General features: G+C 53.3%; 1 protein-coding gene across 11 annotated transcripts in view; it reads right to left on the reverse strand.

The window, feature by feature from the left end:
• NCK2 (NCK adaptor protein 2) overlaps nt 1-15,205 on the reverse strand; it is a 133,813-nt gene that overhangs the window by 17,684 nt on the left and 100,924 nt on the right. For all 11 annotated transcript variants that reach the window (XM_060309641.2, XM_070046881.1, XM_060309639.2 and 8 more), the window contains one exon: nt 2,463-3,172. In XM_060309641.2, the coding sequence (XP_060165624.1) occupies nt 2,463-3,172 (710 nt within the window). The remainder of the gene's footprint in view (nt 1-2,462; nt 3,173-15,205) is intronic.

Genomic DNA, 15,205 nt, shown 5'->3' on the forward strand with positions numbered 1-15,205 from the left:
TGCCTGCATGTGTGTCCCATGGAAAAGCAACAGGTCCTCCCTAAGCCAGCGATGTCCCTCTACCTTCTGCCAAGGACTGTCCCCTACCCCAGACCTGGACAGAAGGACGTGGGGCCCTGTCTCCACACTGGGGGGCTGCTTTCAGCCCTCTCCCTTCTAAGACGTCTCTTCAAACCCAACATTCCAAAATCAAGACAATACTCCTCGACTCGGATCGAACCTGTCCCTTGATCACCTCCTACTCTGATCGGGTAACCGGTGCTTCCTCTGAGTTTCTCTCAGGAGGGCTGGAAGTGCTCCGGACCCGATTCTCTGAAGCCTCCGCCCTGAGCTGTGCACGGAGCTGACCTCACGTTAGAACAACTTAACGTGATGTCCTGCCAGAAACCACCAACTCTGGATAAGAAAACCTCAGCGGTATCATATGATATTTGTCTTTATGGTATCGCTTATATGTGGAATCTAAAAAAAAAGGTACAAACGAACTTATTTACCAAAGAGAAGGAGAGTCACGGAGGTAGAAAACAAACTTATGGTCACCAGGGGATAAAGGGGGGAGGGATAAATTGAGAGAATGGGGTTGACATACACACACTACTATATATAAAACAGATAATCAACAAGGACCTACTTACTGTATAGCACAGGGAACTCTACTCAATACTCTGTAATGGCCTATATGGGAAAAGAATCTAAAACAGAGGGGATATATGTATATGTATAGCTGATTCACTTTGCTGTAGACCTGAAATTAACACAACATTGTAAATCAACTATAATTCAATTAAAATTTAAGAAAAAAAAGAAAGCAAAGAAAAGCTCAGTATTCAGACTTCAGATGCAGTTAGCGTTCAGGCCCTGAGCGCTTTGCCCAAGCACAGGGCAGGCGCCGCCGACTCCACGACCTGCTGCCGCCATCAGGGGGGCCAGTTTCCACCACCATCACATCTGCCCCCCTCTCTGACAGGGAAAATTACTTCTGGGGCCTCGAGCTCCTCCCAGATCAGTCAACAGGAACCTTGACTATGCACTTACTTACTGTGGTATCAACCTTTCCAGAAGACAACAATTACAGTACATAGCACGAGCTTACCAGTCTTACAGGTTGTGTTTAAAAAATTAAACTGGGACTTACCTGGTGGCACAGCGGTTAAGAATCCGCCTGCCAATGCAGGGGACACGGGTTCGTTCCCTGTTCCAGGAAGGTCCCACATGCCGTAGAGCAACTAAGCCCGTGTGCCACAACTACTGAGCCCGCGTGCCACAACTACGGAAGCCTGCATGCCTAGAGCCCGTGCTCTGCAACAAGAGAAGCCACCGCAATGAGAAGCCCACGCACTGCAACGAAGAGTAGCCCCTGCTTGCCGCAGCTACAGAAAGCCCACGTGCAGCAACGAAGACCCAATGTAGCCAAAAAAGAAAAAAAAATTAAAAATTAAGCTAAAGTCTACAGGAACCAGTACAAAGGAAATTACACTGGACTCGATCTTCAAAACTCTCCTTTCGGGGGGACTCACTCTGGAAGGTGTATTTGCAGGGATCGACAACATCGGTTTAGTAGCACCTCCACAATGAAAACACAAAAAGGCTAATTCGCGTGACACAGCCCAGTTCCCCCAGACGGGCTCGGCCATACACCTGAAACACAGACCTCCGAACCTGTGCTGGAAACCAATCTGCTCCAAGTCGAGAGGCCTCATGCCGCCGACTCCGCTCTCACACACAAACTCCTCTCTCTCGACAACTGTCTTTTCCGTTTCTGTTCTCTTCCTAAGTGCTTTAAAAGCTTTTCAGAAATAAACTCAGTGGTGCCTGAGGCAGAGATGTACTGAGGATTACACAGCTTAAAAAGCAAAACCAACCAACCAACAAAAGGCTGTGTCAGAACCCGGGTGCCCGCCTTGCTGAGAACATCTGATGTGTCTCAGACCCAGAGAGGAAACAAGGTCAGCCGCCAGGGCTGAGATGGGGTCATTAACGGGGAAACCAGGGGAGAGAATGACATTTGAGTCTGCACGACAGAACAGGGGTGATCTCAGTCAAGAGGCAGCAAACCTTCAGAAGCTAACAACACACTGTACTTACCGTGCCGTCTGCAAGAACGCACCTCCCGGAGGAGAGGTGCAGCTAAGGCCGGGCAGTCCAGGCGGATTTCAGCCCACGGCAGAGCGGGGGGTCTCAGAACACAGACCAACCGTGTTCATCCCTCTTAACATGAGCCCCAAATACCCTTGCTGCTTGAGGCCATTCACACACCTGAGAAGGGAATGGCACACGAACGCACACATACATACTCTCCGCTTCCTTCGAGCGTTCCACTCACCGAGGACTCTCTGTCCCTGATGAGCAAGCCGCCCTGCGCGCCCCGTGCACACACGCACACGTGTACACATCACACACACAGACCCACACACGTGCACACACACGGGCACACCCCTCTGCCCCCCCAACCCCGCACTCACCGAGGACTCGCTGTCGCGGACGAGGAAGTCGCCCTGCACGCCCCGCGCGTTGAGCGCACACTCGGCCTGGTGGCGCGTCACGTTCCCGTAGTACCACTCGCGGCCCGCGAACCGGCCGGCGCGCGCAGGCCCCGCGGGGCCAGAGCCGGCGTGCAGGGCCGGGCCCTCGCTCAGCACCACCACGTAGTTCTTGGGCACCAGGCCGACCTGGCCGCGCGCGTTGCGGCAGCGCCACCACTCGGGGTCGTTCTCGGGCTTCTCGATCACCTCCATGGTCTCGCCCTTGTCGAAGTTGAGCTCCTCCTCGGTGACCGAGCTGAAGGGATACAGCGTCTGCACCACGTGCAGGACCCGCGCGCCCTGGCCGTTGCTGAGCGCGGCGCTGGGCCGCAGGCTCGGGCCCCCGGGCGCGTCGGCGGCCGCCTCGTCCAGCTCCTCCAGCACGTAGTTGGATGGGAACCAGCCCACCTGCCCGTTGTAGCTGCCCCGCCACCAGCCGTCGCTGCACTTCTCCATGACGGTGACGCGCGAGCCCTTCACCAGCGACAGCTCGTCCTCGCGCTCGGCCGCGTACGCGAACTTGACCACGGCCGGGATGCTGAGGTCGTAGATGCGGTCGGCGCCGCCTCCGTTGGCGGGGAACTCCGCGTCCATGCTGGGTGTGGGCGATGCATCTCGGGCGCTGGTCTTCCTGCGGGTCCTGCCGAGGCCTGCGGAGACACGGCAAAGCTCAGTGCGGGGACAGGGCTCAGCGCGTGGGGACCCGGCATGGGCTCCACGCGGGCACGGGGCTCAGCGTCTGGCGACCCGACAAGGGCTCAGGGCGGGGCCTGGTCCAAGAGGCAGCACCTGCACCTGATATAGGACGGACTGGGTCCCATGGCTGGCGACCAGCCACTCACCAGCAGAGAAGGTGACAGTGGCTAAATGCCTAAAAGCTGGTTATTACCAAAACCGATCTCTCTGCTTTCCTCAAAAACCTGCTAGAGCACCAGCAAACCAAGAGGATAAAACAGTGTAAAGTCTGAAAATGATGAGAGCATCCCTGTGCCACTACTACAAAAGACCTAAAAAAATAAAATAAAAAGACAGGACAGAAAACGTCTCATGCGTTTTGGACGGGAAGTTGGACAAAATGAGCTTGCAGAGCTGCCCCAGCTCTCAGCACCCCTCAGGGCTGGCCTGTGCTCAGGCCAGCACCCTCTCCTCCATCCGAGGACACTCAGTGCCCTCCCGGGGCCACCTGGCAGTGGAGCGGCCCCGCTGGGCAGAAACCCATACCCCTCCTTCCTTCTGTTCTTTTCTTTCAACACTGCAGAGACTTCCCACAAGTTGTGATGAGTGAATTAGAAGAAAAAAAAATAGCCGATACGTTAAATCTAAGGCAGAATTTTTCACATTCTGATTGAAAAGCCACTAATGGATCAGAAAATCGGTTTAACGGGGTTGTGACCAGCCTGTGTGTACGTGCTGTCTTCTTTTTAAAAGGGAACAAAATAGAAAATCTCAGAGTGCATCAAACATAGAATTGCTGCTTCAGTCACATATGTGAGTCAGTGCTGAGCTACAATGTGAAAATTATCCCTTCCTGTGCCTGAGGAACACAGCTGGAAAAGCCCTAAGGAAAAAATGCTTTAACCTGGTTAAAATGCACAGAATTCCGGAACCTTGTAGAAAGTGAGCCGAGGGGAGGAGGGCACGTCGGCCCCAGAGATGCGGACGTGGACCTGGACGGGGGGGCCCGCCATGCCGCTCACCCGCCACGTCTCCCAGCTAAGTCAGGGAGGAGGTTTTCATGGCATGGAAACTGTGGCCACTGGCAAACGTTTGTTTTCTCCTGAAAGGACACCAAAGCGCTTTTATGGGTAGCTTGTACCTCCTTCTCCCTTAATTCCCTGCGGTAAAGACAGCTTGGTCCTGAGAATTACCTTTGCTCCTACTCCCCTGCCAGCTGGGGTGCTCAGAGGAATGAAAGGAGGCGTCATGATCGTCTCCGACCACGGAGAGTTGGGCGCTGGCTTCCAGAGCAGACCCGCCTCGGCTGCGTTCTCTGCCCCGGGACACGTGCTCCGCTCAGTGCCACACGCAGGGCAAGGAGTGTGAGGTGACAGCACACCCGTGATAAGTGCTCACTCGCTTGGATCTTCAAGTGGACACACCAATTCTTTTTTTTTTTTAATATATTTATTTTATTTATTTATTTTTGGCTGCGTTGAGTCTTCGTTGCTGTGCGCGGGCTTTCTCTAGCTGTGGCGAGCGGGGGCTACTCTTCGTTGCGGAACACAGGCCCTAGAGTGCCTGGGCTTCAGTAGTTGTAGCATGTGGGCTCAGTAGTTGTGGCTCGCGGGCTCTAGGGCACAGGCTCAGTAATTGTGGCGCACGGGTTTAGCTGCTCCGCGGCATGTGGGATCTTCCCAGACCAAGGCTTGAACCCGCCTCCCCTGCACTGGCAGGCGGATTCTTAACCACTGCGCCACCAGGGAGGCTCCGAGACACCAATTCTTTAAGCTAATGGCTTCTGCTGTTTCTTTTTGTTCTTCAGCGTCTTACTCAAGTGCACGGGAAATGAAGTGTAAGCCGGGACACTGGACCAAGTTAAACATTTCGATTTCCATGTAAGAGTTCATTTACTTTACACCTGAAAACATGAACCTCTCAACCTCTGATTTCAAAGCTAGGTGAGTTCAACTCTGCAATGCCACGGCATTGTGATGATTCAATGGCGTCCTAATCCAGAGGCACACGGGACAGTTCATGGAAGTAAACTTCCACCCAGAAATCTCGGGCACAAAGGCCTTCAGACCTCCCGGGGCCGTCAGCAGCGGAGCGGGAATGGCCAGGCAGAGTGCAATCTTTATGGGTAACGATTTCAAGAAATAACATGTAAAAATAACTCTCTAGGAGACTTTTCCAAATTTGTGAGTGAGGAAGCCTACCTGAAGAGCCAGGGAAGAGCAGCTTTTAGAATATTCATCAAGACGTAAAGGTGTCACTGCACACTCCTATACGTAAGATAGATAACCAACAGGGACCTACTGTAGAGCACAGGGAATTCTACCCAATACTCTGGAATAACCTATATGAGAAAAGAATCTAAGAATGAAACATATGTATATGTATGACTGAATCACTTTGCTGTACACCTGAAACTAACACAACATTGTAAGTCAACTATAATCCAATAAAATTAAAATATATATAAAAAAAGGCAGAAAGGTGTCAAGATCAACAGAAAAGACAACGGCAGACCTTACGCCTCGTAATACGCCATGGAAGACCTTATGCCTCATAATGCGTTGTGGAAGACACTTACGTAAGTCAGTCATACCGCTGAATGAACATACTGCTTTGTCTGCTTTTTTTCAAACACAAAATAATTTAATTACTTCAGCCTTGAGCTCCTTCCAGGAACCTTCCTAGACTCTGGGGAGAGTGAGGTAAGACAGGCACACTCCCTGCCCATAAGAGAAGCTTATATGTCTCTATCAAGACTGGAACTTTCTACATACAAACAGCCCTGGAAAATTAACCTGTTTTGCTCTAACATGACCTAAACAGTCTTTGAGGCAACTCCGGGTTGGGGTCTTGGGGGTAGCACAGCAGAACGACTGAGAGCACAGCCCCAGCAGGAATCCCGCGTCAGCCACTAATTAGCTGTGTGCTCTTGGGCAAGTTACTTAGCCTCTCTGGGTCTTAGTTTTCTTACCCTAAAATGTGGACGATGGCACCGGATCAGTCTGAGAGGGGGGCCGTAACAGACTGGGGGCCTTCGACAACAGAAACGTGTTTTCTCATGGCTCTGGGGGCTGGAAGTCACAGATGAAGCGTCAACAGGGCTGGTTCCTTCAGAGGCCTCTCTCCCTGGCTTACAGACGGCTGCCTTCTCACCGCGCCTGCATTCTGTGTCCTCATTTCCTCTCCTTACAGGACACCAGTCATGCTGAATTAGGGCCAGCCTAAGAAACCTCATTCAAACTTAATTACCTGTTTAAAGGCCCTATACAAATACAGCCACACTTTGAGATTCTGGGGAATGGGACATCAACATATGAATTTTGAGGACAAATCAGCCTAGAACAGGTACCTAAGTTCAGATTATGCATATAAAGCACAGAACGTGCTTTACGAATAATTATGACTCTTCCTAACTGGTGCTGAGCTGGGTGTTGAATTTCTTTTTTCTCAGATATTTTACCAGGAGAGGGTCTAAGTCCTCTCTGAACACTCTTGGCCGTGACCCTACGTGCCAGACGGCCACCCAAACAGAAACGTTGCCCGTCAGGCGTTTGGCACCTGGGAAACATTATCTTATGGGAGCAGAGATACATGGCGGCTGGCGCCGTGAAATGCAGGAGGCAGGTGTGTGTCAGGGGCGGGTAGGGAGGAGCCCGGCCGCACTGACATCTACATGATCTGAACCTCACGACGGTCCTGTGACAGACCCGGCTCCCCCCATTTCTGCAGATGGGGAAACCGAGCCTGAACGAGACCAGGGAACTGGCCCAACACACGCAGCCAGTGGAGTGGCACAGACAGACCGTGATCCAATGAAAGCCTATTTAATCCAGAGTCACCAAGAAGCACAGTTCCGTCAGAGGCTAGCGTGAAGCGTGACGGCAGATGCTCGTTACTCGTGTCATGATTTCCATGGGCAAATGCATTCAGGGCTCTGAAATGGGGTTTCCAGATCCCCTCACGCACCCTCCCAAACTGTGATGAACACTTCCTCTGATTCTAGGGAACGAAATGGGCCCTGTGTGTCCAGGTGGAAGTGGGGCTGAGGTTAGGGAAAGAAGGTTTGGGATAAGAACTGCATCAGGAGCAACAGGCCGGGGCCCCAGGACAAGTCTGGGGACAGCTGGGGCAGGCTGGAGGGGGCGTCGGGTGGAAATGAGTAAACAGAACAAAGTCCTGGGTTGTTGACAAAGGCTCTCAGCTTCCTCTTCTTCCCCAGTTCTTCCCTGACCCTGATTCTGCCCGAGGCCAGAGCCCGGGTGGATGGGGCCGAAGGGCTGGGAGCCCTGGGGAGCCCCGGGGAACAGCAGGAGGGAGGAGAAAGGCGTCAGAGGGAAGGGGACCCACCACCAGCAGCCAGGGCGGCCTTTCTGAATGAGGACAACCAGGTGAATGGCTCCGGAGAGTCACGCGGCCGGGATCACAAGGATGTCGAACGAGGAGGCTCTGGAGGTTCAGGACCCTGTCATCTCCCCCTGCCTGGACCTCCCCCGAGGCCACGTGACTGCCGCCGCGTGCCAGCTACGAGATGCCAGGTCGGAGGGGACAGAGACCCGTGTATGAGCCCCAGGCTCTGAACGGCCTTGGCGTCCAGGCTCTAATTCAAAGGCAAATCCGTTATCTTTTAGGGAAGGAGGCAGTGTGGGAACTCCCCTGCTCCCCACTTTCTCTGCCTGTGTATTTCCCCACATCTTCTGCTCTCTTTTTCTTCGTTCATTCAAGTCAGACCACCTCCTTCTTCCAGTTGTATCAAAAACACAACCTGACTCCAATGTGTGTTGTGATTTTAACAAGGATAATGTGATTAATTTCCTTCAGATTTCACGTTTTTCCCGACAGGAGAGGCAAGAGCCTCACACCCCGTCTGCCAAGTCCCAGCCCATCTTCACCTACTGAACAGTAACTAACCAGGACCTGGCCCACCAGATGCCCTCGCTAACCAGGGCTTCCGCTCGCCCCCTCTCTGGGCCACATTTGGGAGAACGTGCTTCCTGGCCCTTTCCAAGGCCTGCTCCCCAGGGCCAGAGCACGGGTTCCGGGTCAGCCTGGGCCGCAGACAGAAGCACCTCCCAGAGCAGCTGGCCACATTCCTCACCACACCCTGGCCTCAGGTACCGACCACGTGGTGTGGGACACCCAGGCAGCTCCGGCCAGGCCACGATGGATGGACCGAGGCCCGGAGAGCACTAACATGTTTTCACAAGATCTAGGACGAATTCAAATGGTGTGCGTCTCTTTTAGTTCTCAAGTTCATCGTAAAATCCTCCACTGTACACAATGTGGTGTTTGGACGTTTTGTTGCAGGTGTTGATGCGGCCCGCACTGGACCCATCACATCAAGGATGAGAATATGTAGAACGTGGCCACTAGGAAACCTTTCCTACTGCCGGCACGCTGCATTTGGCGATGCTGAGTAACTTTCTTCCCGCAAAGTTATGACTTTCTCTAAGCTCGTTCAGTAATGTATAAAATGCCATACCTTCCACGAGGAAAGAACGAAGAAGGAACGGAAATCACCACTTAAAAAAAAAGCAAGGGCTTCCCTGGTGGCGCAGAGGTTGGGAGTCCGCCTGCCGATGCAGGGGACGCGGGTTCGTGCCCCGGTCTGGGAAGATCGCACATGCCGCGGAGCGGCTGGGCCCGTGAGCCATGGCCGCTGAGCCTGCACGTCCGGAGCCTGTGCTCCGCAACGGGAGAGGCCACAGCAGTGAGAGGCCCGCGTACCCCCACCCCACCAAAAAAAAAGATAAAGGGATGTTACAGCAGACGACTTTAAAATATGTTCTGCCATCTTCCAGCTGGAAGTCTGCAGATTTAAGATAAAATGCCAAACAAATTGGACAGTTCGTACAAGTACTCCAGCCCATACATTTAGACACAGCGCACCTGAGTTTCAGGAGCTCTACGGCAAAGCCATTTTATTTTTGCTACGAATCAGATTTGTGACATAAACCAGATGCAAGTAGAAAATTTCCTTGCACTTAAAATGTCATTTATACTAAGTTAAGCATAGAGGTTATTAATTTGTGGGGCTTTTTCCCCATCAGGGTTAGGAACGTCAACTGAAATTATTAATACAGAAGTTTTTTATCACTAAACGCTAAGGAGGTCTGACAAGATTGGTTCAGGTACAAAGTAGCTGAAATAACTTTTCATGTAAGAGGATATATTTAATGTTTGGCTCCTAATAGCTATTCGTGGTCCTATATGTTCGTTTAGTTTGTATCTAGTTTTTCAGACTAGCTTCCACTACTCAGAGAATGTCTAGTGCCAGGATTCACAGTCGAGTATCTGAATAAAGGAAGAAACCTCCCATTTACTAAACTGAAGGATTTTCTGAAGGACCACCATTGAGGATTAATGCAGTAGTTCTCTCTTGCTTTAATCTGTTCCACACCCTCTATGCCATCTCTGTTCAACAGTTTCTCTCTTCTCGCGGTCTCAGCAGGGCCCATCCCCAGGGCTCGGATCAGAACTCCCCCTGCAGCCTGGGGTGGGGGAAACCGGCTGTCAAGAGTCAGCCACACCTGTAGGCGCCTGTGTGAAGAAGAGGCCCAGAGACAGAACCTGGATGACGTGAGCTGAGCCCGGGAATCCAACCACACTTCCCAATGATGTGAGCTAATCCCTCTTTAAATTCTCCTCTTCTTCCTGTTGTTTTTCTTTAGCTACTTTTGGGTTGATTTCTGGATTTCTGTCACTTTGATTAAGGGCTCTGGAAAAAATAAAATGACCCTTCCCCACTCTCGTTCCCCGCTTCCACCTCACCTCCTGAAATACGCCGAACTGGTGAGCCCCCCGAGAAAACAGGCACGCGTGGGTGAGAACGCCGCCGAAAACAGAGCAAAAGTTGGGGAGCCCCCGGCTGTGCGCAGGGCTGAGCAGACACAGGCCGTGCTTCCTAATCCTAGAGCAGCCTGGGGTTGAATATTTACCCCAAGATTCTGGGTGGCATGGACGTTAGGCCTAACCGACCGAAGCCCCCTGACCTCGACTTCTGCTCTGCTCTGCACGGGGACCCAGGGCCACCGGCCCCATCCGAGGCGGGTCTCGGAGGAACCCCCCAGGGCAGCCCGGAGAGCGACGGATGGGCTGGTCAGTGCAGAGCATCTGAGAGCCGGCCGGGGCTCAGGCCAAGCAGACTGGGGCGTGGCTGCCCCAGGTGGCACCTGCCCCTCCTGTCACTCAGAGGCGCAACCGCTGCTACCTGCTGGACGTGCGAGCCTGGGGAGGATGCAGAGTGTGTGGAGAACGGGGGTGGGGGGGGGACTGGGCAGGGGTCCGGGGAGGGGAGGGAGGGGCAGAGACGCGGCCGGCGGAGGCAGCATGACTGTGGCGGGCAGGGCACAGAGCTGGTCCATCTCACCCTCGTCCCCGCGTCACTGGTGGAAGATACTGCGCCTGGCACCACGCCTGCCTCACTGACAGGGACCGGGTCCACTCGAAGAGGAGGACACCCTACTTCCCAGCCGCGTCCAGGACGGAGGACTAAATGCAGCCCTAGGGGTCAGCTTCGTCCTCCCTGGGCTTGCACGTCCAGCGGGTCGCACCGCGGTCACGCCTCTGAGTGAGTGACAGGAGGGCAGGCGTCACCTGGAGCAGCCGGGTGATGGCTCTCATGCCCAGGTCTGAGATGCCTGGTACTGTCCAGCTGGTCCCGGGGACCCATTTCACCCGCAGGAAACCGCAGCCCTGCGGCTGCCGCTGCCACGTCAGTACCAGCAAAGCAGACGCTTGCCCTGTAAGGTCCTAACAGCAAGAGCGGGGAACACTTTCTCCTGACGGGCGGGATGTGCCAGGCCCCAGGGAGGTGAAGGGCTGAGGATAAAGTCGGGCCAGGAGCCTTTCTCCCACTAGCAGCTTAAATCAAGCTTTCGAAGGTGAAAACCACCGTCCTTTCCTAAAGCGGAGTCAGTCTGCTGTACGGCCTGTGGGAAACACCGGGGGCTCCATGCTCCCCCCCCCCGAAACTGCCACGAACCCAGGGGGTTTACTTCTTTACTCCTAGGCACGCGCACCTTAGGTGCGTACCCCTCACCCTACGATGAAACGTGCCCTTACGTGCCGTATGGAACCCCCAAGTTCAGGGAGGGCTGGTCCAGGACGGGGCAGGGGGAGGAAGGAGCCTTCATGCGATGGATGGGAGCTGCCACCCCTGTGGCAGATTCACACGGCCCGCGTCGGGCCGCCAGCTGGCCGAGGGACAAGGGAGCCATTCACCATCCACGTGCCCAGATGGTCCCCTATCCAGCGGGCGGATGTACCAGCAGGTAGCACAAGACGGAGATGCGTAGGGGCAAAGGCTACCATCGCACAGGCCCACGGGCCCAGAACCGGAATTTCCATCCCTGCCCCCGAGAAAGCCCGTTCCCTCGTGAGCAGGCAGGCATAGAACATGACTGAATGTGTAAGCCTGAAGAAAAGCGGTTTAGAAGCACAGGATATGGTCAACCAAATGCAAAAGCCAAACGGTAGCACGGATGCGAGTCAAAAGAATTTTTTAAAAAATTGTAATTATAGATTGTAATTAAAAATACATATTCAGTACCTCTCAACACACATACCTGCTGCATCAGCACAAGCATCTCTGAGTGTGCAGAACAGGGGTGGGAGTGGGCCGCGCACGTGCACGGATTCAACGTGACCTTCCGAAGCACCACGCAGTGTCAGCCCCGGGCAGAGGCTCACAAGCGCAACTTTTTGAGCCCACGCCTGCTCAGCAAGATGAAATATGGTAACAAAAAAGAGAGCGAGCGAGTAAAGGGACGACACGCTGGTGGGGGCGAGCGGCTGGCAGACAACCGGACCCCAGTTCTGACCCCGCTCCTGCCCCACTGGCTTGTGGCCTTGGCAGTTCTGCCCTCTCTTCTCCCGTTTCTGCAGCCGTGACACGGGGATGTCAGTGGCACTGGTGGGGCGGCTGTGAGGCTCCAAAGCCTGAGGAGGGGACCGAATGTAGCGTCCCGTACACAGCAGGAGCCGCGCGACTGCGGGCGTGGTGCTTTACTGCTATTATCGCTCCTCTCTGGTTGAGGGCAAGGTCCGGTGGAGAAAAGAACAGGTGATGCTTTCTCCACGGAGGTGTGCACGTGTCTGTTTTCTCCCTCAAATGCTCCTGCGGGACAGCCTGGCCTCAGTCCTGCTCTCTGGTTCAGGAGCAGCTAAGACACGAGGGCCCCTCTGCTGCATCTCAGGAGAGGACGTTCCTCGGTGCAAAGCTGGCCTTCAGTTAGGAAGTGCAAGGGACACGCCATCTTCCAAGGCTGGACAGAAGGGCTTCCGGGACCACACACTGCTCTGGACAAGGTGAACTCTGGTTACTAAGAGGCCAGGCCCCTGTCGGCTCCAGGGAGGGGTCCTGATGTAGCTGGGCTCGGCCGCCAGGCCCTCGTTCCCGGCTGGCTTTTGTGGCAGCGCCCTGCCTGGGCCCAAGGCCTGCTCCTGGCTCTGCTGTGAAGCACCTTGTTACCCTGGACAAGTAACTCAACGTGCCTCATTTTCATAGGAAGCTGTGGACCAGGTTATCTCCAGAGCCCTTTCCAGGATTCAAGGATTCTACACAGAGAGCCCAAAGTGTCGAATGAACTTCACTTTTTAAACTTAACTGTACGTACTAGGCTACACAGAAACAACCACAGGAGAACCGTCAGTGGCCCTTTTGGATCCTACAGCCAACTCCTGTCGCCAGTGTCTGGCTGGGCGTGTTGGGCTAAATACTACAGGACCGGTCACTTTAGATCAGCGCCTAAGGGCCCCAACCATTTCACTACCAATCCACGCTCCACGATGAACACCCACTTGTAAATTTTCCAAGTTAGACTCTCAACTGCTTTGCTCCGTGAAAAAAGCCAAAACTATAAAATCAATGGAGGTTCCCTGCAAACAGCCACCCTAGGATGGCTGGCTTCCAGGAGACCCCCAGCCCGAAAACTCACCAAGAGCTGCCCTCCAGGTGGCTTCCCAGCCGTGAGAACCACGGGAGACAATCTGGACGCTCACAGAATCCGTGAGTTTGGAAGCAGAGAACGAAGTTAAGAGTTGAGAGAGAGGGACGGCAGGCTGCAGGGGCTGATCGGGGAGCGGCTTGTGGACAAAGTGATGTGAGCAGGTGCCCGCCCGTGCAGAGAGCAGCGGTGGCTGCAGGGCGCGGGGCTCAGGGCAGGAGGCGCCTGGTTGGCCTTCCAGCAGCCCCAGAGGCTCTGCAGTCAGCACCACGGCACCCGTCCTGAACAAACCCCCCTGCACCCCACACCGGCCCCGGCGACAGACACGAGCGTGTAATAGGCAAGAGGAACGTTCGAGACATATGGACGAGATCTGAAACTGAGTGCAGGCCATATGGGGAAGCGCAGTTGGAAACACGGAGAGAAGATTTTACTTAATTCTCAGCATCTGTAGTCCACGTTTTCTCTATTCTAAAACCGAAGGCTCCCACTTGAGTAACTTTGAGTCAAGAAAGGCTGGTATCGATGTTCTTTAGAAAAACGATCATTTTAATAAGAAGCAACCCAGGTGCCGGTCGCTGGGAAAGAAACTGGGAAATGCTTTACGTGGTGTCCTTGTCCTTCCTCAGGGCTCGAGGGGCCCAGGGGCCGACGCGTCTGGCTTCAAGACCCCGTGTCACCGCACACCTGCTTCTCCTCTATCTCCCAAGCGTAGACCCCTCCTCCTTCCCCATCCCCTCTCCTGGCTCTTCTCCCATGAGCATTCTTTTGAACAATCTGTCTCTATTTTCTAATTATCCTCCCACTAATCCGTTGTGAGTTGTTTTACGTTTCTTGTTCTAAATACTTGGACACTTACGATATATGCAAACAAACCCAAGTGTATTTTGGGCGCCAGCACCACAATCGCTGTCGACGTTTCCACAGTCTGTGGGCATTACATTTGGCGGGTCATTTGTACCGCGAACGATCTCGCAGGACAGAATTCTAAAGAGTTCTAAGTTATGCCACATAATACCTAATTCGGGTTCGTACAACAGAGACCGAAAAGGTCAACCTCAAGTGTTAAATGCAGCTCTGAAAACCCAGAGTCCCTGCTTTGATACGGGGAAGAGGTGATAGGTTGGAGAAGCTGGACCTTTAAAATCAAACTGAGATCGGTCAATCTTCTTCGCATGTTACATACAAACTTTTCATGGGGCGTGGTCTGGCTCTGCACTTTAAGTGAGAAAAATGTACTTTGTACTTTTTGTACTGATTCCTTAGAAGGTGACTGAGTTTAGGAAGTATGTTTAAGTGACATGTAAAAAGACTAACGGTAATTTTCTTATTCTTTATGGACATTCAACCTAGGAAACCAAACTACTTCTAAGACAAATGCACTATAAAGCATCAGCTTCTCCTCTTCGGTTTTATACAGAGCATCCTGACCACTAAGGAGCCGGGAGGCATGGACCAAACTCACCCGGCAAAGGTCCTTTCCAGCACGTGTCGCGATCAGGCTTCCGCGATCGGGTAGACGTTTCAGGACTGACTGCCTGGTGACAGTGGTTTTGATGCGAGGAAGTCACCTTTGCCACCTGATTTTGATTCTACGTGTGTAGAGATACTTAGCAAACAGATGCAAACGCCAACAGTGATTATTTCTGGGTGATAAGATCACAGGTGATTTTTGTTTTTTTCTATTTTCCAATTTTCTTTTTTTTAATAAGTATGCCAGTCTTCAGTGAACAGTTTTATAAAAGACAGGCATTTCAGAGAGGATAATTCTGAGGACTACCTGAGTGCAGAAACCCGTGTCACACAAAGAGCCTGTGAACGGCAAAGACGGCTGAAATCTCACGCGCGCAGACCCCCCGGAACAAGCCTGCTGCCGACACAGCTACTGCCGAAATAAGAATCGATCTGGGGAAAAGCAGGTGAGTTCCTGGGACACTCGGCTTCCGAATCATTTTAATTAAAGGCTCCTGCTCCCCTCAGTGTGACGGAACCAGGCGGTTATTGATAAGTGAACCCCCAGGGCCGGGAGGAAACGATGCTTATGAAGTATAGCTGGTCCCCTCG

The sequence above is a fragment of the Globicephala melas genome, chromosome 12 (genome assembly GCF_963455315.2).
Source record: "Globicephala melas chromosome 12, mGloMel1.2, whole genome shotgun sequence".
Lineage (NCBI taxonomy): Eukaryota > Metazoa > Chordata > Mammalia > Artiodactyla > Delphinidae > Globicephala > Globicephala melas.